Source organism: Myiozetetes cayanensis, unplaced genomic scaffold (genome assembly GCF_022539395.1).
Source record: "Myiozetetes cayanensis isolate MyiCay16 unplaced genomic scaffold, myiCay2020 scf1, whole genome shotgun sequence".
In the NCBI taxonomy this organism is placed as follows: domain Eukaryota; kingdom Metazoa; phylum Chordata; class Aves; order Passeriformes; family Tyrannidae; genus Myiozetetes; species Myiozetetes cayanensis.
Window position 1 is genome coordinate 42,272,682 of NW_026086604.1, and position 18,510 is coordinate 42,291,191.

General features: G+C 39.1%; 1 protein-coding gene across 3 annotated transcripts in view; it reads left to right on the forward strand.

Annotated features, from left to right (window-relative positions):
- The window catches only part of KLHL14 (kelch like family member 14), a 62,711-nt gene that overhangs the window by 8,528 nt on the left and 35,673 nt on the right, over positions 1 to 18,510 (forward strand). For all 3 annotated transcript variants that reach the window (XM_050322602.1, XM_050322610.1, XM_050322594.1), the window contains exon 3: positions 8,619 to 8,740. In XM_050322602.1, coding sequence (XP_050178559.1) covers positions 8,619 to 8,740 — 122 coding nt within the window. The remainder of the gene's footprint in view (positions 1 to 8,618; positions 8,741 to 18,510) is intronic.

The following is an 18,510-nucleotide window of genomic DNA, read 5'->3' on the forward strand; positions in this document are numbered from 1 at the left end:
GTCTTGTTCTGGAGGGCAAATTAAACTAAGTTTTAAAGAAAAAAGCCTTACTAAGCTACTCAAACTAATGACAAAGTGCCTATGAAAATGGGAACTTGTTCCTCAAATGCTGTGCTTTAGCAAAAACACACTTTTCCTCAATCTACAAGAGTCTATAAAGCAGATTTACAAATCATGCAGGTCCTTAAAAGCAGAGCTGTCCCCTATGAGGTCCTGTGTTGTTCTTGCCCATCCTTTGTCAACATAATCCATGACTGTCCTGTCAGGAAGTACATAGGTCACAGGTGGTGCAGAGCCTCCTAGATAAGGAAGTTCCATCTTAGTCAAAGTCCTCCTAGCATGATTTATACTTAGAGTGTACCTTTTACAAATGGATCACTTCAGGATCATGGTGAGCATCACACACACCTGTCTCAGCTACGGATCTGAGACTTTTCTGTTCACTCTTTGCCTGATGTGCATCCCCTTCATGTGGAGGAGAGGAGATAGAAAGGAGATAGTCTTAGAAGGCATGTTGTGGCCTGCGGTCACTATAGTTTTTTCTTTATGGCAGAAGAATATGGAGGTTCTGAGTCTGTAACTGCTGAGCAGTAAATGGAACAGAGCTGTAATGGTGTAATTGTTTGGATTTGTACTTGAAGAGAAAGAACAGTGAGCCTTGAGGGCAAGGGGAGTGAGGAGAGCAAACGTAGAACACAAAATCAACAGAAAATAGTTTGTCAGGAAAAAAGCTTTGGTTCTGGTAAACCCATGTTTAATCTGTAAAAACACTGTTTTATCTTTTCAAACAACTCTTTTGTTTTAAAAACCCAAACAGTTTTCTAAATCAGAGCAAGGTTTGTTATTATCCTTTGCTCAGCATGGCCTGAAAACATTGAGCAGGGAAGTTAATAGGAGTCCTGAAGGAAGGTTTTGAGGTCCCCTGCTCTGCAAACATCTCTCCTCTTGGTTTTGTTGAAACAGGTTCTGTCTTTATTACAGGCTTACCAAAGGACTATCTAAAGAACGTGAAGAATATGAGAAGTTGAAAACTGGTATAAGTTTTTCATATTTGTTGCCTCCGTAAAATGTTCTTTAAAGACCGTCATGCCTAGTACTTAGTAGTCAACACTTGCTGTATTGTTGGAAAGCAGACAATAAACTGAGCAAATATCAGCTGCCAAGTTCAATGGAAGCAGACGGTTTGCAGTGAAGCTGGAAGTAAATAGAAGTTTGTGCCACAGTTGGTTCTTCCTGCATTCCTCAAATGCTGTGTCCTTTCAGGAAAAAAAAAAAAAAGAAGTCAGTGGAAAAGGTAAACAGTCATACCTTGGGTGAGCCAGCAGCAAGGTGTGTTTCTTCTCTTTGGATTCCTAAGGAAAAGGAGCCTCAGGCTGGGGAGAACACAGCCTCTGATGCAGAGACCTCATGTTGATACGGATATCTGATACATTGAATCAAACAAAAAGGGCCTTCTTGACTTTTCACACTCTGAAAATCAAAAACAAGAGTTGATTGAAATTTCCTAGGAAAAAAAAAAAAGAGGATTTGACCACTTTGAGGCATTCTATAAAGCATTTCCATTTTACAATCTCTGTCTGAAAAAAACCTCTCAAACCAAAAAGCCAAATCAACCAACCAAACAAACCCAAAATAAGGCCAAACAAAATGACGTGGGGAAGAGAAAGCAATTTCTAAAAACATGAAACATTTAGCTTTTACTTTTTTTTTTTTTTTAAGTATTCAGGATAAAAGGAATTACTTAAAGGTATTTTGGAACTTCCATCAGTATGGAAAATCGTTGTTTGCATAGTTTTGCCAATAAGATTCATGACACGGGAGGTTTTGTGTCTCATTTAACATTTCCCTTTCCTGGTACAATTCATTTGATTCACATCCCTTACAATGCTCCAGATATTCACTGTTGTCTAGTAAGGATATCTTTAGCAGTCAGATTTGAGCAGCTTGTGTTCAGACGATTTATTTCTGTAGATATTCTCCCTATAGAAATATTATTCATGGTCTTATACAAGCAACACGTCTGTTAAAGCCAGTCTCAAGCTATAATGAACAATAGCATTGTGTATGAATACAGCAACCTTGGAAGGACTCCGTATGGGAAAGCTACTGAGCATCTTTGTGGGGAGTGGTACCAGTCTCCTGTCAACATGAAGGATAGGCTGGTAATACAGAGAGACAAAGATGAGAAGGACATTCCTTTGTGTTCTTCCCAAAGGAGCACTGCTGGTAGATGTCACGTTTCCAGGGTAGTTGCCCACCCCGAAGCTACCTATCATGTCAGAGGCTTTTATCTCAAAAGGAAGGGACATGGACTCTAAAAACTCTTCCAGCCAAGAGCTGAAAGCTAACTCTTAAAGGTTTACTTAGAGATTGTCCTAAACTGCTAACAGTAGAGAGATTGGATTCATAATGAAATATCGGGTAGTCAGAGCTCCAGATTCTACTTATTTTAATACAGGGGATGGAGAAATGTCTGGCAACTTTAGAAATAAGGGAAACTTCAACTTGTAAGGTACCTTTGTAACAGTTAAGTGTGGCCTGTCAGACAAAAGATTCACTTATCCTCAGACTTCTGCATTTTAGGAGGAAAAGGAATGATTATTGTTAAAGCAGTGACGTAATTTTTTCAATGCCTTTTTTTTTTTTTTTAAGTATTGGAAAAAATTTAAGAAAAGTTGTAGTAGATTCAGAGGACTAAACCATTAATCAGTGTCTTAGCAGATCATTCTCAACTTACTATTTTTGTTACTAAACTTCATTCTGTCAGTGGTCAGTGTCACGTGTTAAATGAGCAGGAAAGTGTGTCTCCTGGGCATCATCTTCAGTGAACGTTACCGTGAGCTCTGCTGCAATGAAAACTTGCACTCAGGGCCTTCTGCAAGCATGCCCACACTGAGAATGAAAATGAAACCCCCAAAATCTTCATTATAAGATTGGTTTTCCAGGTTTTTAGTATTGCCAGAAACTCCTTTTGCATTCTTTCAAGTGTGCCTTGGGCAGTAGGTGCAGCTTAGAAGCAACAGAAAAATCCATTCATAAAGCAAATTTCATACAGCCAGCACATTTTTGAACATTCTTTGAACTGAAAACCTAAATAATTTATTGGTCATAATTTGCAGGAGACTTTATCATGATTTAGGTTTTGACAAATTCAATATATCCCTTTAGGTCTGTACTTTATCCATAAGGAGAAAGATATTCCTGGTGGGTCAGAGTTTCATCAGGAGACTGATCTGTAGAACTTGGTCTTGCAGGGCTTGCAAGACTGTGAGAGCTGAGGTCCTTCCCTGGCAGTGCTATAGGGTTAGGAAGCGATTCTGGATGCCTATTCACCTATAGCTTGTGATGTTTGTTAATTCATTTTATATAATAAAGAAACCTTACAAAATTCCTTTGTCCAAAATAAATTTTACATTGTACCTTATGGCTTTCCTCAAGTTCATAGTTAAAACTCCTGGATAATTATATTTCCTCTGTATTAAACATGTGTTGCTAATCATGTCTATCATTTCAGTCAACTATGGAAGCCAAAATCCACTGAAATAAGCAGTTTTCATGTGACACTTTTGTTGCACTGAAATGCCTATCCAGGAGCAGGAAAGGTAATTGTTGGAGATCACATCACATATGGCAAAATGTTTTCTTCAGTCACGGGCAAATGGATGCCTAGAACATCAGTTCAGATTTTCAGACTGCAACTAGATTCTCCATTACATTTTTGTTGGACCCAGCACCCCTTCAAATACCTTTTGAGGATATCTAAATGGTTACTAAGGTCCTGATTTCTGAAGATGAAATTAAGTCTTTAGTGTTAACAAACAAAAGGTCTGCCACTGAAATGCTGATTGGGATAGTATGTATCTCTTTGTCTTATTACTTGAGGTTGGTATCTAAACCTCTCTGAAATATTTTGTTTCTGCTGCAGGTTAATACAACCACTTTTTCTGAGATTTTTGCTACTTGTTTTGATCAGATCACTGTCAGACTTCAGTTTCTCAAATCCTTTGATGTAGTGAGATTTGTGGATGTAAAATTTGCCACACACTGAGCTGCTCTTGCTGGTCTTCTGTCTGGTTTTGTTTGTGCCTGAGTTCAATGGGCAAATACCTGAATTTTGATTCTGCTCTTCTGCATTTAAAGTCAGCACTGAAGCAGGAGTGAGGTGTGCCATCGTCAAGTCGCTGCTCTGAAGAGCTACCTGGCTCTATCCATACTCAAAGCCATAGTGACAGCCTATATTAAAAGATAGTTAATGACTCAGGCTTTGGGGTTTATTATAGCCCTGAGTTAAGAGGAAAGTATAGTTGAATAGTGTTATTTCTTTCTTTTTCATTGATGACCATGATCACCTGTACGTCTTAAGGTGCAGTTTTCTTTCTGATGTGTAACACTACACTGGATGCATTAAGAACCACAGGATTGCCATTTCATTATTGTATTCTTTCTTTTTCATTCCCTAAAGCAGAGAGGGAAGCCTTATTGCATTGTTTAAAAACTGGAAGAGTCTGGAGCAAACCTGTTGTTGGGGCTTATTTTCTTGCCAGCTTTAGCAGAATGTGCTTCTACTAATTGCCCAGATAAGGAAAACCCATCAGTACAAGATTGATGGATATGTTAATAAAGAAAAGCAATGTACAAGAAGATATTTCCCATTCATGTGTTTTCCATTAAGATAAGAGTATCAAGGTTGCTAAAGAGTAGGAGGTGATTGTCAGGAGTATTGAGGTCTCTTATGGTCTTTTCTACTGATTCCTTGGGCTCAGCCTTTTGTCACGCATATTTATGGTTAGTTTAGACTATGGACTAGTGACCTCAGTTTTAGAGCTGATGTGCATCTGCTGCTACCTTTGAAGTGAGTAGGACGTAGTTATGCTGATAGCTATTCAATACCTCTGAAAATGAAGCCACTTCTCTGAGTACACAAATTCCTTGGTTTATGTGTCTGAGAGAAACCATTAAAGTTAGAAAATGTTGACTTTGAAATAGACTTTGGTTTCCAGCCTTGTATGTACACGAAATAAATTTCACACCACATGAGGTAACCAGGAACTTAATTAAGGTGAATTAAGTGTTTAAAAGTCTTAGCAGAACAGAAACTGCAAAGTGTGTGCGGAATAATAACAACACATGCATGTTCATTGATGGGAACTAGAGTCTAGGTATTTTGGAGTCTGCTTTCGAGAACAAGATATGGATAAATTTATCTCAGCTTTTTTTGCCTTGACATCAGCCTGCCTGTCCACAGCTAATATTACTTTAGCCTTCCCTGACCAGGATCCACTACTGTTAATTGAACTTAAGATGGCCACAGCATCCTTGGCAGGGACTCTGTGAACTACAGTATGTAACTAAATAGTGTATTACACTGTGAAATAAGGGCTATGAAGAAACAGTATTTCAGAGATAATTAAGAGCATTTCACATCATAATCTGGACTTATGCAAATAACAAACGTAATAATACAAGAAAGGGAGAAACTTTATATTGCTAATATATTACACATATTTTTAAATCCTGTCTTCATTGTAAAAATTCACTGAAATACATTTTTATTAATATTTGGAAAAGTCTTCTACACGTAAGCAGTGATCATTTACATGTTTTCCATATTTTAGATTGTATTTTAAGATTGCAACAGTACTGGTCAGTACAATATGGAACATAAATATGACATCATAAAGAAAATTTCTTTGCAAAACCTCAACTGTGGGATTTCACACCAAAACATAAAAAGCAGAACTTGGCTACAAGGAAAATACATCTGTGTAAAACATGCATATCTTTAGCCATTGTATTATCTGTACTTAATTCACCAGAAAAATTCTCAATATAGATGATATAGATGCACTAGTTATTTGAGTAAAAGCACCTATGTCTTTTTTGCCATGTGAGAGTTCCCTGTGCTTTTGGTAGAGACTTTGCTGACTATTACGTTCTTATCAAACTTTTATTAAGGTCTTCTGTTCATGCTACTTCCCATTTTAAATGTGTAAAAAAACTAAATATTTTTTAAACATTCTCATATAACCACACAGAAAAGAAGAAGCAAGAAACAGTAGGTTGTCAGACTCTTTAGCTGAAAAAGTAATGTTAAGGATAGTTGCAGCTGCCAAAGTCTGGAAACTCAGAGTTATATCTGACATTTCATTCTTCACCTTAACTATTGAGCCTTGGCCATTCATTGGATTTTCACAGTGCTTTGGAGTTAGAAGGGAGTTTTACAGATGAAAGATGAAAATCAAAATAAACTCCTTTATCAAGTAAACCTTGCAAGGGCATTCTGAATTTTACAATACACAGGGAGTTGATTGTGATATAACATACAACACAGGAGGGTTGGAATAAACAATTTATTCTCTATCGTTAGGGATGGCCATGCATAACTGACTTATGGCCCTGGTTTGCTCTGCCACTTGTTATGTGTGCAGTCATCCCTAACTCATACCAAAAACAGTTTATCATACTCCCATGTTGCATAGTTTTAATCAAATGTTCTCTCATTAAAAACTTTACTGGGGAGATTGAATGTTTCAAGACGCTGACAATGCTTTTGAAAGCTTTCCCCAGAGCTTGGTCTCACTGAGTCGAGACTGTGCCGACAGTGATCATGAGACGGTGCCTGATATCCTACACAGCTACAGTCTGGTGGGCAGGTAACAGTCATCATTTGACAGTACATAGCAGGTGCAGTGCAGGCATCAAAGGCTGACTTGTCAGAAAGACTGAGGGACCATAGGGCTCTCCCTAAGTCAGGAGAGAAACAGGGGCTAGGACGACATGGGACACTGTCACTGCCCCTGTGGTGTAACTCCTGCCGCTGCATAGAGGGTTTTGTTTCATCCACTGTCAATCCATCCACCTAAATCCATTTAAAAGCAAACAAAGCCATCTGCCAGATGACCATCCTTGTCATAGATGCATTTGTAGTGTGTAGTTGTCTTTTAGATAGCTATTTGATGGATTTTATTCTGAAGCACTGTGTGGATCAGGCCTTCAGCTGCATGCTCCCTTCCTGAGGGAGGTTCCTTGTGGGCAGTGCATATCTACAGCACAACCAAGTTCATTTGGCCCATTCTTCTCAAGAGAGGCTGCAATCCTAGTACAAATATAAATTGTTGGCTCACCAACACGCATTCTAGGTGGCAGTTGGAGTGAAGCTATGGATGTGGGGAAGCTGTGGAATAAAGTACCTGCTGCCAGAGTGCACTGCTGAGATTGGAGCTCCTGGGTACTGCTTTGACCCCACTGTGTGCTCTGGTGGGGCTTTGATTCATGGCATTTGGTGCCTTTCTTGGCCAGAGGCTGTTTGCTGCATACTGACACACAGAGTGCTACAGGGATGTTGTCATGCTTGGAGAAGTGTTGGTGTTTGACAAGGGTGCTTTTCATCAAATTCATGGTCCTCTTGTGCATTCATTTGTATCAATGGATGTTTTCCAGGCTACGTCACCTTACTACTTAACAGGAACATTTTGAGCCTAGACCTTTATTTCAGTGTTATCTCACCCAAGCTTTGTATAACTGATGAAAGTTCAATTATATGCGAAGTGACTATTAAAGCATCAGGACTCATCTGGGGGTCTGGGCCTCCCCTCCTGTTTTCACTTACAATTGTGCTAAATCCCTTAATGCTGCAAAGAAATCGTACGTTCATCAGGTGGAGTGTTGGAGGCCAGGGTGCAGATAACCGCTTTTACTGCAGATGAGACATTGCAGTCCTGTTCTTAAGAACTGCCAGGCAGATTGGGAATCACGGTCACGGTTAATAGCAGCGAATTGCCAGCTCTTGATGGGTGGGTAGTCACTCCTTTCAGTGGTTGCCCCCTGGGGGAGAAGGTAGAAAAACAGAGGGAGGGAATTAGAGTGACTTTGCACAGTTGAGCAGGTTCATGCCGCTGGATCAGTGGCAAGCATTGGCAGGGCTCCACTCTGGGGAGGCTCACAACAACATCACAGTCTCATTTTTACCAATTGGTGTTGCTATAGCCAGTGGTGCACAGGGGGAGAGCAAAGAGAAGGGGGGGAGCCGGGGGCGAGAGTGAAAGCAAGAGTCTGGACTAAATTAAACAAACAAAAGTGCTTGTAAGTAGCATTTAACCCATAACCATTAGCCCAGTGCTGCTAATTGTACTAAACTATATATCTGAAGTTCAGTGTGTGATTAAAGAGTTGGCTCACAAACTCTCTGCATAACCTTAATTTTTTCAAGGTTCTTTGAGTGTAGAATGGCTTATAATAATGATTTTGACTAATACGATTTTTGACATGCAACTTTAATGCTTAACCTTAGTACAACTCCAGAGCATTTCATGTGTATTCAGCTGTAAAGAGTGATGATTTAAAGGGATAATATAAGAAAAAGGTCGTTCTAGAATGAACCTCTAACAAATTGCATAAAGGAAGCTTATTATTCCATGAGTAGAAAGATACGCAGCTTTTCTGATCATTTTTCTGCTTGGTTCAAGAAATTGTTGAGACATGATTGGGAAAAGAAACACAAAAAAATGAAATAGAAAACTGCAAGCAGTGAGCATTCTTTTGATGGTTATGATTTTGTTGCCACTAAAAATACTCCTCAGTAATGTGGTTGTTCATCTTTCCTCTTGTTTTGGGTGAAGAATTCGTTCCAATAAGAAAATGCTGTTATTGGTTGGAGGATTGCCTCCCGGACCTGACCGGCTACCCAGCAATTTGGTTCAGTATTATGATGATGAAAAGAAGACATGGAAAATACTGACAAGTAAGTGGTTTATTTTTGTACAGTTGTCTTGATGAATTTAAAAACATGGTTAATCAAATTAGACACTTTATTGATTTGTTTCTCTTCAGAGATTTGTTTATGTATCACAAGGGGCTTCACAATGGAGCAATAAATTGAGATTGCAGAAGATGCTAATTTTATAATAGGATAGGCCTAAATTAACATTGGCTTAAAATCATTCCAGTAAGTTTTTTTAAGTAAACTTGTCTTTCATGCTGCAACATGAATCCATGCATATTTATATATATATATAGGAATGAAATCTTGTTTAGGGGAAAAAAAAAAGGCAGCGTTCAAGACATTTTTCTCAAAGTCAGATCCCTGGTAAGCCATAGTACTAGAGCACACCTTTGATTCTCTTTTGCATTTTCATTTCCTTCTTCCAGCTTTATCTGTTGTCCACAATCATTAAAGAAAGGTTTCCTCTGTACTACTCTGCTTCCATTGCTGACAGAAGCATTGGTGGAATATATCAGCTACAATAAACAGTGCATGGAAGCTGCTATCACAAAATTCTTTCCCACCTTCTTTTAAAGGTTGATTGTGTTTTAGAGTAAGTATTTTGCCTCGAGCATTGAGATTTGGAACTTATTGTTATGTTGGTTGCGATTCCCAGTCTGGCTTGGTCATGGAATCAAATCATAGCTTCTTGAGTGCAGCAGGCTGTGTGTGCATTAGTCCCCTTGTGGCTAAACTGGCTGCATTGGTCAATAAAACTAAATTTTAACTGTCAAAATTGCCCAAAGCAGTATAGGTAAAATAATAAATGAGCAATTTTGATCCATAAATCAAAGCCATACTTCTAAAACTGGACAACTGGTAAAACCTGGATTTCCTACTAAACCTGCTTTTTTTTTTTTCCTCTGGTAAAATACATTTTACAGAATTCTGTTCTTCTCCCTTATCCAAAGCCCTGTAGTGGGATACATCCACATTAATAATATATCCACGGGTTAGGATCAAAAAGAGTCACAAGACCGCTATGATGCAATTGAAATAATGATCTTGCAAATTACTTTTCCCCATGGAAGATTTAGGAGCCTTTCGCAAAGTGGTGCAACATAAAGACTGCTTAGGTATAGATGACCTGGACTAACAGTTGACTGTATTGTGTATGAATGAATTATAAAAGGTTATATGAACTGTACATTAGAAAAGTCTACAGCATCTGTGCTAGGGAACATACTATGCTTCACATTATTCAGAATAATGAGATATGATGCTCACCTCTGTACATTACTTCTAAGAAAATTCTGAAGATGGTAAGTCAGTGAAAAATCAATGATACTGCCTAAGGCAGAAGTGTCCAAGTTTTTATTTTATTTGCTGTGTCTAATACAGTGGCTCACCAGGAGAGGCAGGAGGAATGGATCTGTTGCTTCAAGATCTGAACTCTCTAATGAATTAAAGTAAATTATTCTGAATCTTACCTAGATGTAGATATGTGAGATTTTGTAAGAGTGGCATTTACTCAACTCTTGGTTACATTGTGTATAAGTTACATTGTGATGCTGTCTCCAAGACTGTGGGAAACTACCCAGAGGCGTGATACCTAAATGCTCTGGCTCAATGTCCATCACTAGTATTTGAGTAACACCACTATCTGTAGTGGTGTTAAGAGATGTTTCAGAATAATTTTATGTAGAGAATATCGTCTGTCCTGTGTTATGTCTAAGAAATAGTGAAGAAAAGTTCTCTCTCCATTATGGTTAATACATGTAACATTTTATCCTGTGATTAAGAGACAATCAATTCAACTGTCACAGTCCTAGCTCGCTCATGTTCAAGTGCTTGCTGCTCAGCACTGGAAGGAAGTCCTGAAGGTCCCAGGATCTGTCTCAGTGTCGAATGAGACAATGGCTGTCAAATACACAGCCCTCTTGTGACATGAGTAATCCTGTTCTTACAAATCCTTCTAGAAAATGATGCCCTCTTGGCCTGGTCCGCAGTTTGAAGAACACAGAAGAATGTCTGTCTGTTCACACCGAAAGAGACAAAATGTTAAGAAGTATGATTTCTTAAAAAATATTATTGCTACTCACCAAATGCTAACAATAACTATTTAAAAAAAAAAAAAAGTGAAGTTAGAGTTTCAAATATCCCCTTTATTTTCTAACTTAATATAAGAGAGAATGGGATACAAGTTCAAGAAGAACTTCTGTCCTTTCCATAAAACATCGAAGAACTCTGCAGTGTAGGAGTGCAGGGGCTTGAAGAACTGTGACTGAGAAGTTTTAGGGAAGACCACAAACTAATCAGCTTATAACATAGTGATAGTTCAGTGCATTCATGGTGTTCTATCACATACCACAACATTTATTAAGGACAAAGGGAAATTAAGGACATTGTTGTAGCTTTAGTTTTCTTGTACCTTTTGCAATTTAGGAAGAAAGGAACTTTTTTCTTTTTTTACCCTTTAACTCCCAGTGCACAGTTATCAAAGATATACAATCAGCAGGAAAGGCAGAAGAGGGTTTTTTTCTGGGGTTTTTTTCACTTGTTTTGACAGTGCTGTCAGTCCTGAGGCTGCAGTTCACCCTCATCTCACCAGTACAAATGAGGAGTTTGCTCCCTACTGAACAGGGATAGAGGAACACCCTCCTGCTCATGAGGTTCTGTGATAGGAAGAATCTCAGTTCTTTTAGTCTGGTATTTTAAGGTGTTCTATTTTATTATCGCCTTAGGTGTATTTGATTTCCTCCTCTGCCAGCAAACATTTACAAAGTCTTTTTTTTAACCTTCTGCCCGCCAGTAGGCTCCCACACACACCAACAAAATGCCATGTTTTGCACTTAAAGGCTTACTGATCCAATGTAAAAGTGCAGAGAAATTCCCTCTCCCTTCCTCCAAGCTGATCTATATTCCTCATTTTCTGCTCTCTGTGCCAGTGGCATTTGGGGATAGGGAAGGTGGGAAAGAAGCTTGCAAACACTTAATCCTGTATACAGTGGCAGCGCCATTGCGGAGTAGATGGATGAGAGGAGTTTGAATCTGCTCCTGTCACCTTCTACTGGGAGGAACCCTAGAATTTCCTTGTCAGGGACTGCAGACCCATTTGAGAGGGAGCTGCTTGCCTGCTGCCTTTTTCCTTCTCAGCTTGGAGAGTGGCTGTTACAAGTACTCAGTTGCTTAGGGCTCCGTGTCCTGCCTCGTGTGATGCATGAGGAACAGCAGAAGATCAACCATCAGAAACTACTGAGTCCATGTAAGCTGTGGCACTGCAGTTGGAGCTATGAAGATGGTTGCAGGTGAAACAGCACAAGCTATCAAGTATGACAGCTCAGCAGAGTAGCAATCTCATTTTGTTTCCGAGACAAGGCTAGATCTATTGGCAGGGGATCCTGCCCACCTCTCTCTGCCTGGCTAGCCAAAGCACCAAATGCATCAGTACTAATGGGAGTAATTCTAAAGGTATCAGGAAAACAACTTGCCTTGTTCATAGACCCAGGAGAGGAGGGGAAGCATGCACCCATTTCCAATTTTTTAATGTCATCATCTATAGGCAAGAATGCTATGGCTCAAGGAATCGGTAGATTTTTCACAGTCTAGTATTACTGTGTATTTTTCCTATCTGGTATTTCTCAGAGTTATTTTTTCAATGTTGACAACAAAGAATAGAGGCAAAATAAAGAAAAGGAAAAAAAAAAAGGAGAAAGTAAGTGACATTTTACAAACACCTTTTGCCACCTAATTTTACTTGGTGTGGGCACAATCCTAATCTGAGATTATATATAATACTATGCACATCATAATATGCATGTTGTTGTTTTAATTTGAAGCACTTACTGCACAGCTGTGCCTGAGCAAAGAAGAGGCTTTTATAGACTGTATGGCAAAGTACAGCAAGTATCTTCACTTCATGGTTTCTTTTCAGGCTTCCCCACATGTGCACAAACACCAGTTCACTTTTTAACTGAGTACTAAATATGTCATATAGCAGCAACAGGTGACCACTGCCCAGTGACAGAAAAGGAACAGCTGATGGGTGTTTAGCAGTCCTTAGGAGCAGCAAAAGTTCTGCTCTATTAATGGGGCTTCATTATTCTTGATATTTTGCAGTCTCCGTAACTCCTTACTGGATGTGGGGCAGTGGGGGGGGTCTCTGTGTCACCACCTCATGCCTCACTGCTCAGAACCAGCCACTGCTGGTTCGGTTTTAATTACCAGCTATGGTCCTGCCAGGAGTCCTTGTTTAATTCTAGAACTCCTTCGGTTGTTTGTTTTAACTGCTGTGTTTAAGATTAATTAAACTTTAAGGAAGTGAAACAATGTTTTATTTGTTAGAATTATTCTATAGTAATTGCAAATTTCAAAATCCAGAACCTATAAAGATTTTTTGTGTTCAGAATTGCATAGCTTTCCCAAAAACCCTACTGCTAAGGCAATGATGTATTACTTTCACTTTCATTATATGTTTTTAATCAGAGCGTGACTTCACACTAGACAAAGCGATGCTTTATGCATGGTCTCCCTTGTTTTTTGCTAAAATCTTTTGACATGATTAATTTTACTTTAATGCTTTTGTCTTGTTGTAATGGTAAGGATGATGGGTATAAACCAGGGCAAAAAATACATGCTTTTCTGTCATAATGCTTCTAAGCATTTAAAAAATATATTAAATGAAAGAAAAAATATCACAAGAGAATGATCTAACTGGAATTAAATTTCTTGCTATGTGAACACAGAATGCAAGAAATAAATAAAAATGATGTAGTCACTGTTTTACGTGGGGTTTTTTTGTATTTTTTTCCCATAGCAATTTATCCATCTGTCTGATTAGGAGTGATGACTAGTGGAGAAACTGTGTCTTACAAGTTTCTAGATATACAGCTATTCTTCCTTGTAATGCAAAATTCCTTTTTCTCTAAAGCCCAAAAGGGTAAAATATTGGAAATATTACTGAAATCCTACATGGCACTTTCCATCCATGTGAAGATGCAGCAGATATTTTTTTCATATCATTCCTTCTTTTCTTTCAGTAAGATGTTAATTGTAACATTCCTTAACCTCCCTAGTTCACCACCATCACTTCCACCACCATCTGCGTGAACCACAGAGATGATTCAGTGAACATCACAATAGTGTCAAATATATGTATGGACAATAATGCATTTGTGCCTAAGGACTGCAGTAGATCTGGATTTTAATCCAGAGCAAAAGCCAACATTGTTGTCCAGTGAGACAGTATATTTGGAAAGATAGGGAATTGTCCAGAACATCGCCCAACTGGAGAGTTTAGTCAGGATGGCCAGCATCTCTTTTCAGGGTACTTCTTCTATTTATCCCTTAGTCTGTTGTGTTTGTTTGGGTTTTTTGGTTGGTTGGTTGGTTGGTTGGGGTTTTTTTGTTGTTGTGGTGGTGGTGTTTTTGTTTTGTTTGGGTTTGTTTTGGGGGGGGGTGTTTGCTTTTTTTGTTATCTTGATCTTCCTGCTATTTGTTAGGTGCATTTAAGTCTGTTGTGTTTGGTCAATGTGTAAAGACAAACAACGAATTTGATTTCCTTCTCCCTCCCACTCCTTCCTGCCAGCAACAATCACACAATATCAAGGAGTTCTCATTTATTTGTCTTCCTATGACTTGCTGGTCATAATGAGCAGCCAGTTACCTTTTCATCCTCGATGCTCTGATAAAGGCAGTCCACCTTCTCCTTCCTTCCTCACAGCCAGGTTGGCTGTGCTTTCATTTTTACATAAAACAGTCTCCCACAAGTCATCTGGTCTGAATGTAACATCATTTTATTTCTGTCATTTTGACTTTTTAAATTTCCCTTAAATATGTTCTGTGACACTGCAGAGGTCTTCCATCTTCAGTAACACTGAATGTCAGGCCAGCACTTAGGCATTCTGGTGGTTCTGGAAACTCTTTGAACATCATTATTTATATATTTTGTCAAAAGGAAGGTCAAATAAAAGGAAGGTGGAATGATTTGCTTCATGTCTTGGTCAGCATGAGGGAACCTGGGTAACTCCAATCCCCAACCTGCATTGTTTCTGCTGCAATAGGGTATATTTATTTCTTCCATGTTTTCTTTGGCAGTTCTGTGCTGTTTAGTTGTATCAGCCTTTCCCAGACAGAAAGATACTTTGTCCTCCCTGGGCAAATTAATAATAAAACTCCTGTTCCTCTTTTTCTGAAATGGCTTTGGAGACTCTGAGAACTTCTCAATCCTTCATGTGTTGTAGTACTTTATGCAGTTTTTTCCAGCAGGTTAGTTGTAAGAAAAACAGTATTATTAAAGCTCATATCAGAGGTTCCAAGGAGAAATTTTCAAAGGCTTAGGTCTCAGCTTAAGCTCAGCACAGTGTGCCTTTGGAAATGCTGTGTCTTTTAAGTAAATACATTCATCCAGTGTAAATTTTGAAGAATGATAGGGTGTTAAAAGCAAAGGTCTCCTCCTTCAATTTAACCCAAATCAATTGGTAACTGAATAAAAGAAGTGATGTTTGCAAAAAATGTGTCTAGTCAGATGGACAGGTTCTCTTGATAAATGCTTGTTCTAATTTCTTCCCTCTCCCCCCTTTTTTTGTCACTTGTGAGAATAGTGCACACTTACTTTAGTCAAAAAATGTGTCTTGATGAGCACTTCTTGGCAGCCCTGATAAATTTCATCTCTCTTACTCCATTTATCCAGCAGTTGGGGATGCTGCAGCTTCTGCTTCAGTGCTGTGTCAAGGATGGTTTCAGCACTGCATTGAAAAGCTTGAGCAAGCATTAGCATATTGCTAAGGCAGTAGTCTTTATATTAGCCACTAGACAGATTTAATAAATTTGATGGGTGTATGCAGAAGTTGTACATGTACACATATGCACATGCTTAAATGTATACTCCTTAAATAAATGCACTGATTGCACTAAAAGGTGATTTTAAACATAAATTCCATCTATATTTTCCATTCTTACACTTAGACCCTTTTAAAAGGTTCGAAAGCAGGAAAATATGGTCACAAAGGAAGAGAGATTCATACGCAGAAAACTTAACTGATTAGTATGAATATCTATTTTTAAGCCTGGATTTAGGAGATTAATTCCAGGTGGTCATATACACTGCCAATAAGCCACATTTTACACATGCAGAGAAGTGAGAATATAGAAGTGAGAAACAGAAATACAGTGAGGAGTATTTTTTCACATGTGACTTACCAGAGGTTAACCACAGCTCCCATTCTGAGGCTGATGCATGGCAATTCAACCGTGGAAGTGCCATTAACAGTGCATGCCCGCATACCTAAGAGCAGGGCAAAAGTCTAAGAATTAGTGAAAACATAGCATGTTCTCACAATGATTGCCGTATTTATGTGTTACACATTATTTTCCTCTGCACTACCATTTGAGATAACTTTTCAGGAAATGTCAGCCCTCTTTGTGTGCATTTTTCCTTCTGATTGTTAGCTTCTGCTTTTACACAGGTGTTACTTGACTGTGTGTATCTTCTTCACCCTGTGCCTTACTTGTAAGTGTGGTGTCTTGTAGATTCTGGATAGCTTTCCCTTCCTGTATTCCCAGTCCCCTCACATCTTGCTGTGCTATGTCTGAAATGACAAGTCTTATCTCTGCATTCAGTCTGCTTGTGCTGAAGCCCTCAACAGTCTTTCAGCTCTCTTGGCTGCTTTCTGCCCCTTATTATGGACTTGTGAACACCCACCTCTCTGGAAATCAGGCTGTTCATTTCCTTTCACATACTAAGATGCCTGAATCTACTCACCTTCATCCTCAGAAACTCCGCTGGCAAACAGTTACTTTCAGGTAGAGTCCAGAAGTGATACCCGAATGTCCTGTTCCCTGCCTGTGCTCAGCCGTGACTGTTAGTGGCTGAAAACCCAAGTGGGACAAGAGAACATGACACGACCCCCTTCTGAGACATCCTCAGGCAGGGCACTGAAACAGTGGAGAGCTGAGCCTTGGGTGGCCCCATGTAAGAAGCCTGGAGGTTTAAGACAGATGAGTTATCAGGTGCTGGTGCCATTTCTGTAAGAGATGCTGATTTCAGGTTTCTCTAAGGGCATCTTACTAAGAAAGCTGCTGGCTTTTGGAGATGCCACTCCTTGCTATATCCTTGCTAGTACCTCAGAACCTTTGACTCAAAACCTTTCTCCTGGATCACAGAGCTTACCTTTTTCTAAGTCATTTCTCGACTTGGATTCCTATATTTACAGGTGGCTTGAGGATGACGATTCCACTTTGCAGCAACTTCCACTGCTTGGTTCCAAGGCAAAACAAACAAAAATTCTTTCAAATGTTTTTGCAAAACCAGAGTCATATCAGAACATCCCTTCTCTTCTCAGCCTCTCTTGTGGACTGGGGAAGAGGCAAGCAGTTGAGGTTTGAGTCCCTGCTTTGCTTAAGTCAGAGTACAATTTTTTAGCTTGCAACTGTTCATGTATGTCCCAAGGTGTATTTCACAGCCCCACCAAAGAAAGTTTTGTCAAGCTTTGCAAGGCTAAGTGCAAACCAGAAACTGCCTACCTACATATAACAAGTTGTTGTGACTTCACCAGTAAACCCAGGTGATCAGCAGAGTGCAGATGCTTTGGGCTTAATGCTGCCCAAGAGGATCTGCAAGCAACATTTTGGGTAATCTCAGCCTATGGGCATTCTCTGTCTGCTATGAGCACAGATGTCCTGGTCCAGTAGGAACTGGGAGCTGCATTGTCCTGTCTTCTGCCCAAAGCAAGTGTCCCACCTGGCTAGATACAGATTTCAGCAAAGTCACGTAATTTCTAGTGAAAGGTAATATCATCAAAATGTTCTCACCAGACCTGTTTGTGTAGATCCCTCAATACTATTTGGCCACTGTCTTTAAAAAATTTGCCATCTGGAATAACTTTCACACAAAATTATATGGCACTGTGCAAATTCAGTTCTCATTCCAAATACTGCTTTCTGTTTTTCAGATGATTCCAGGTAAAATTTATGTGTTTATTCTTACCTACTTGCTCTGGGATTTATGTAGCATTAATGGGAGCTAGGCATGTATGAAGATGAAAATGAACTCTGGTGTGTTTATAGTTGCTTACTTTGGAAAGCATTCCCTTTTTCAGTATCTAATGTGACATTTATGTACAGATGGGTTGCAAACAGGATGGCAAAGTACTGCTACCTGGGTAAAATGTAAAAATAAAAAATTCTCATAGAAATCCTAAGGATTTTTTGAGGAATTGGTACATGTTTTATAATTTTTCTCCTCTCAAACCTTCTTAAAGAGAAGGCAGTTTCCTTCCCAGAAGTGTTTTGTACACAGTTATTTGCAATACAGATTTCAGAAGCCTGCTGTAGCTGTCTCAATTTTTATAAGTGCTATAATGACAAGAGGTGAACATTTTGCCTCCTCAACTTTATTTGCTGTTGTATGTCCTTATTGCATTCCAGTGGCTCATTGTTTGAAGGAAGTCATTCTCTTTTCAATTTTCCTCTATTTTCTCACAGCTTGATTAAGTTCCTTTCTCTCTTCCCTTCCCTATCCCTTTACCCTTCCCTACTGGCCCCCCTACTCCCCTACCTTCCCTCTGTTTAAGACAGAAATAAAATTTATTACATACTTGAGAAGGGTTTTTTCTAAGCTTTCTGTCTCATACCAGGTGTTGTATGAGCTACTGCTTTCATTTAACTGAATGCTGGTGTATCTGCAGGAACAGACTAATATGTCTTTACAGGAATGGTTTTTGGTATGTTGTTTTGTCATATTTATATATTGTGATTCTACTCCCAAATGGGGATTGTGCTACTACAGGGTATGTAACTGCAGAATGACT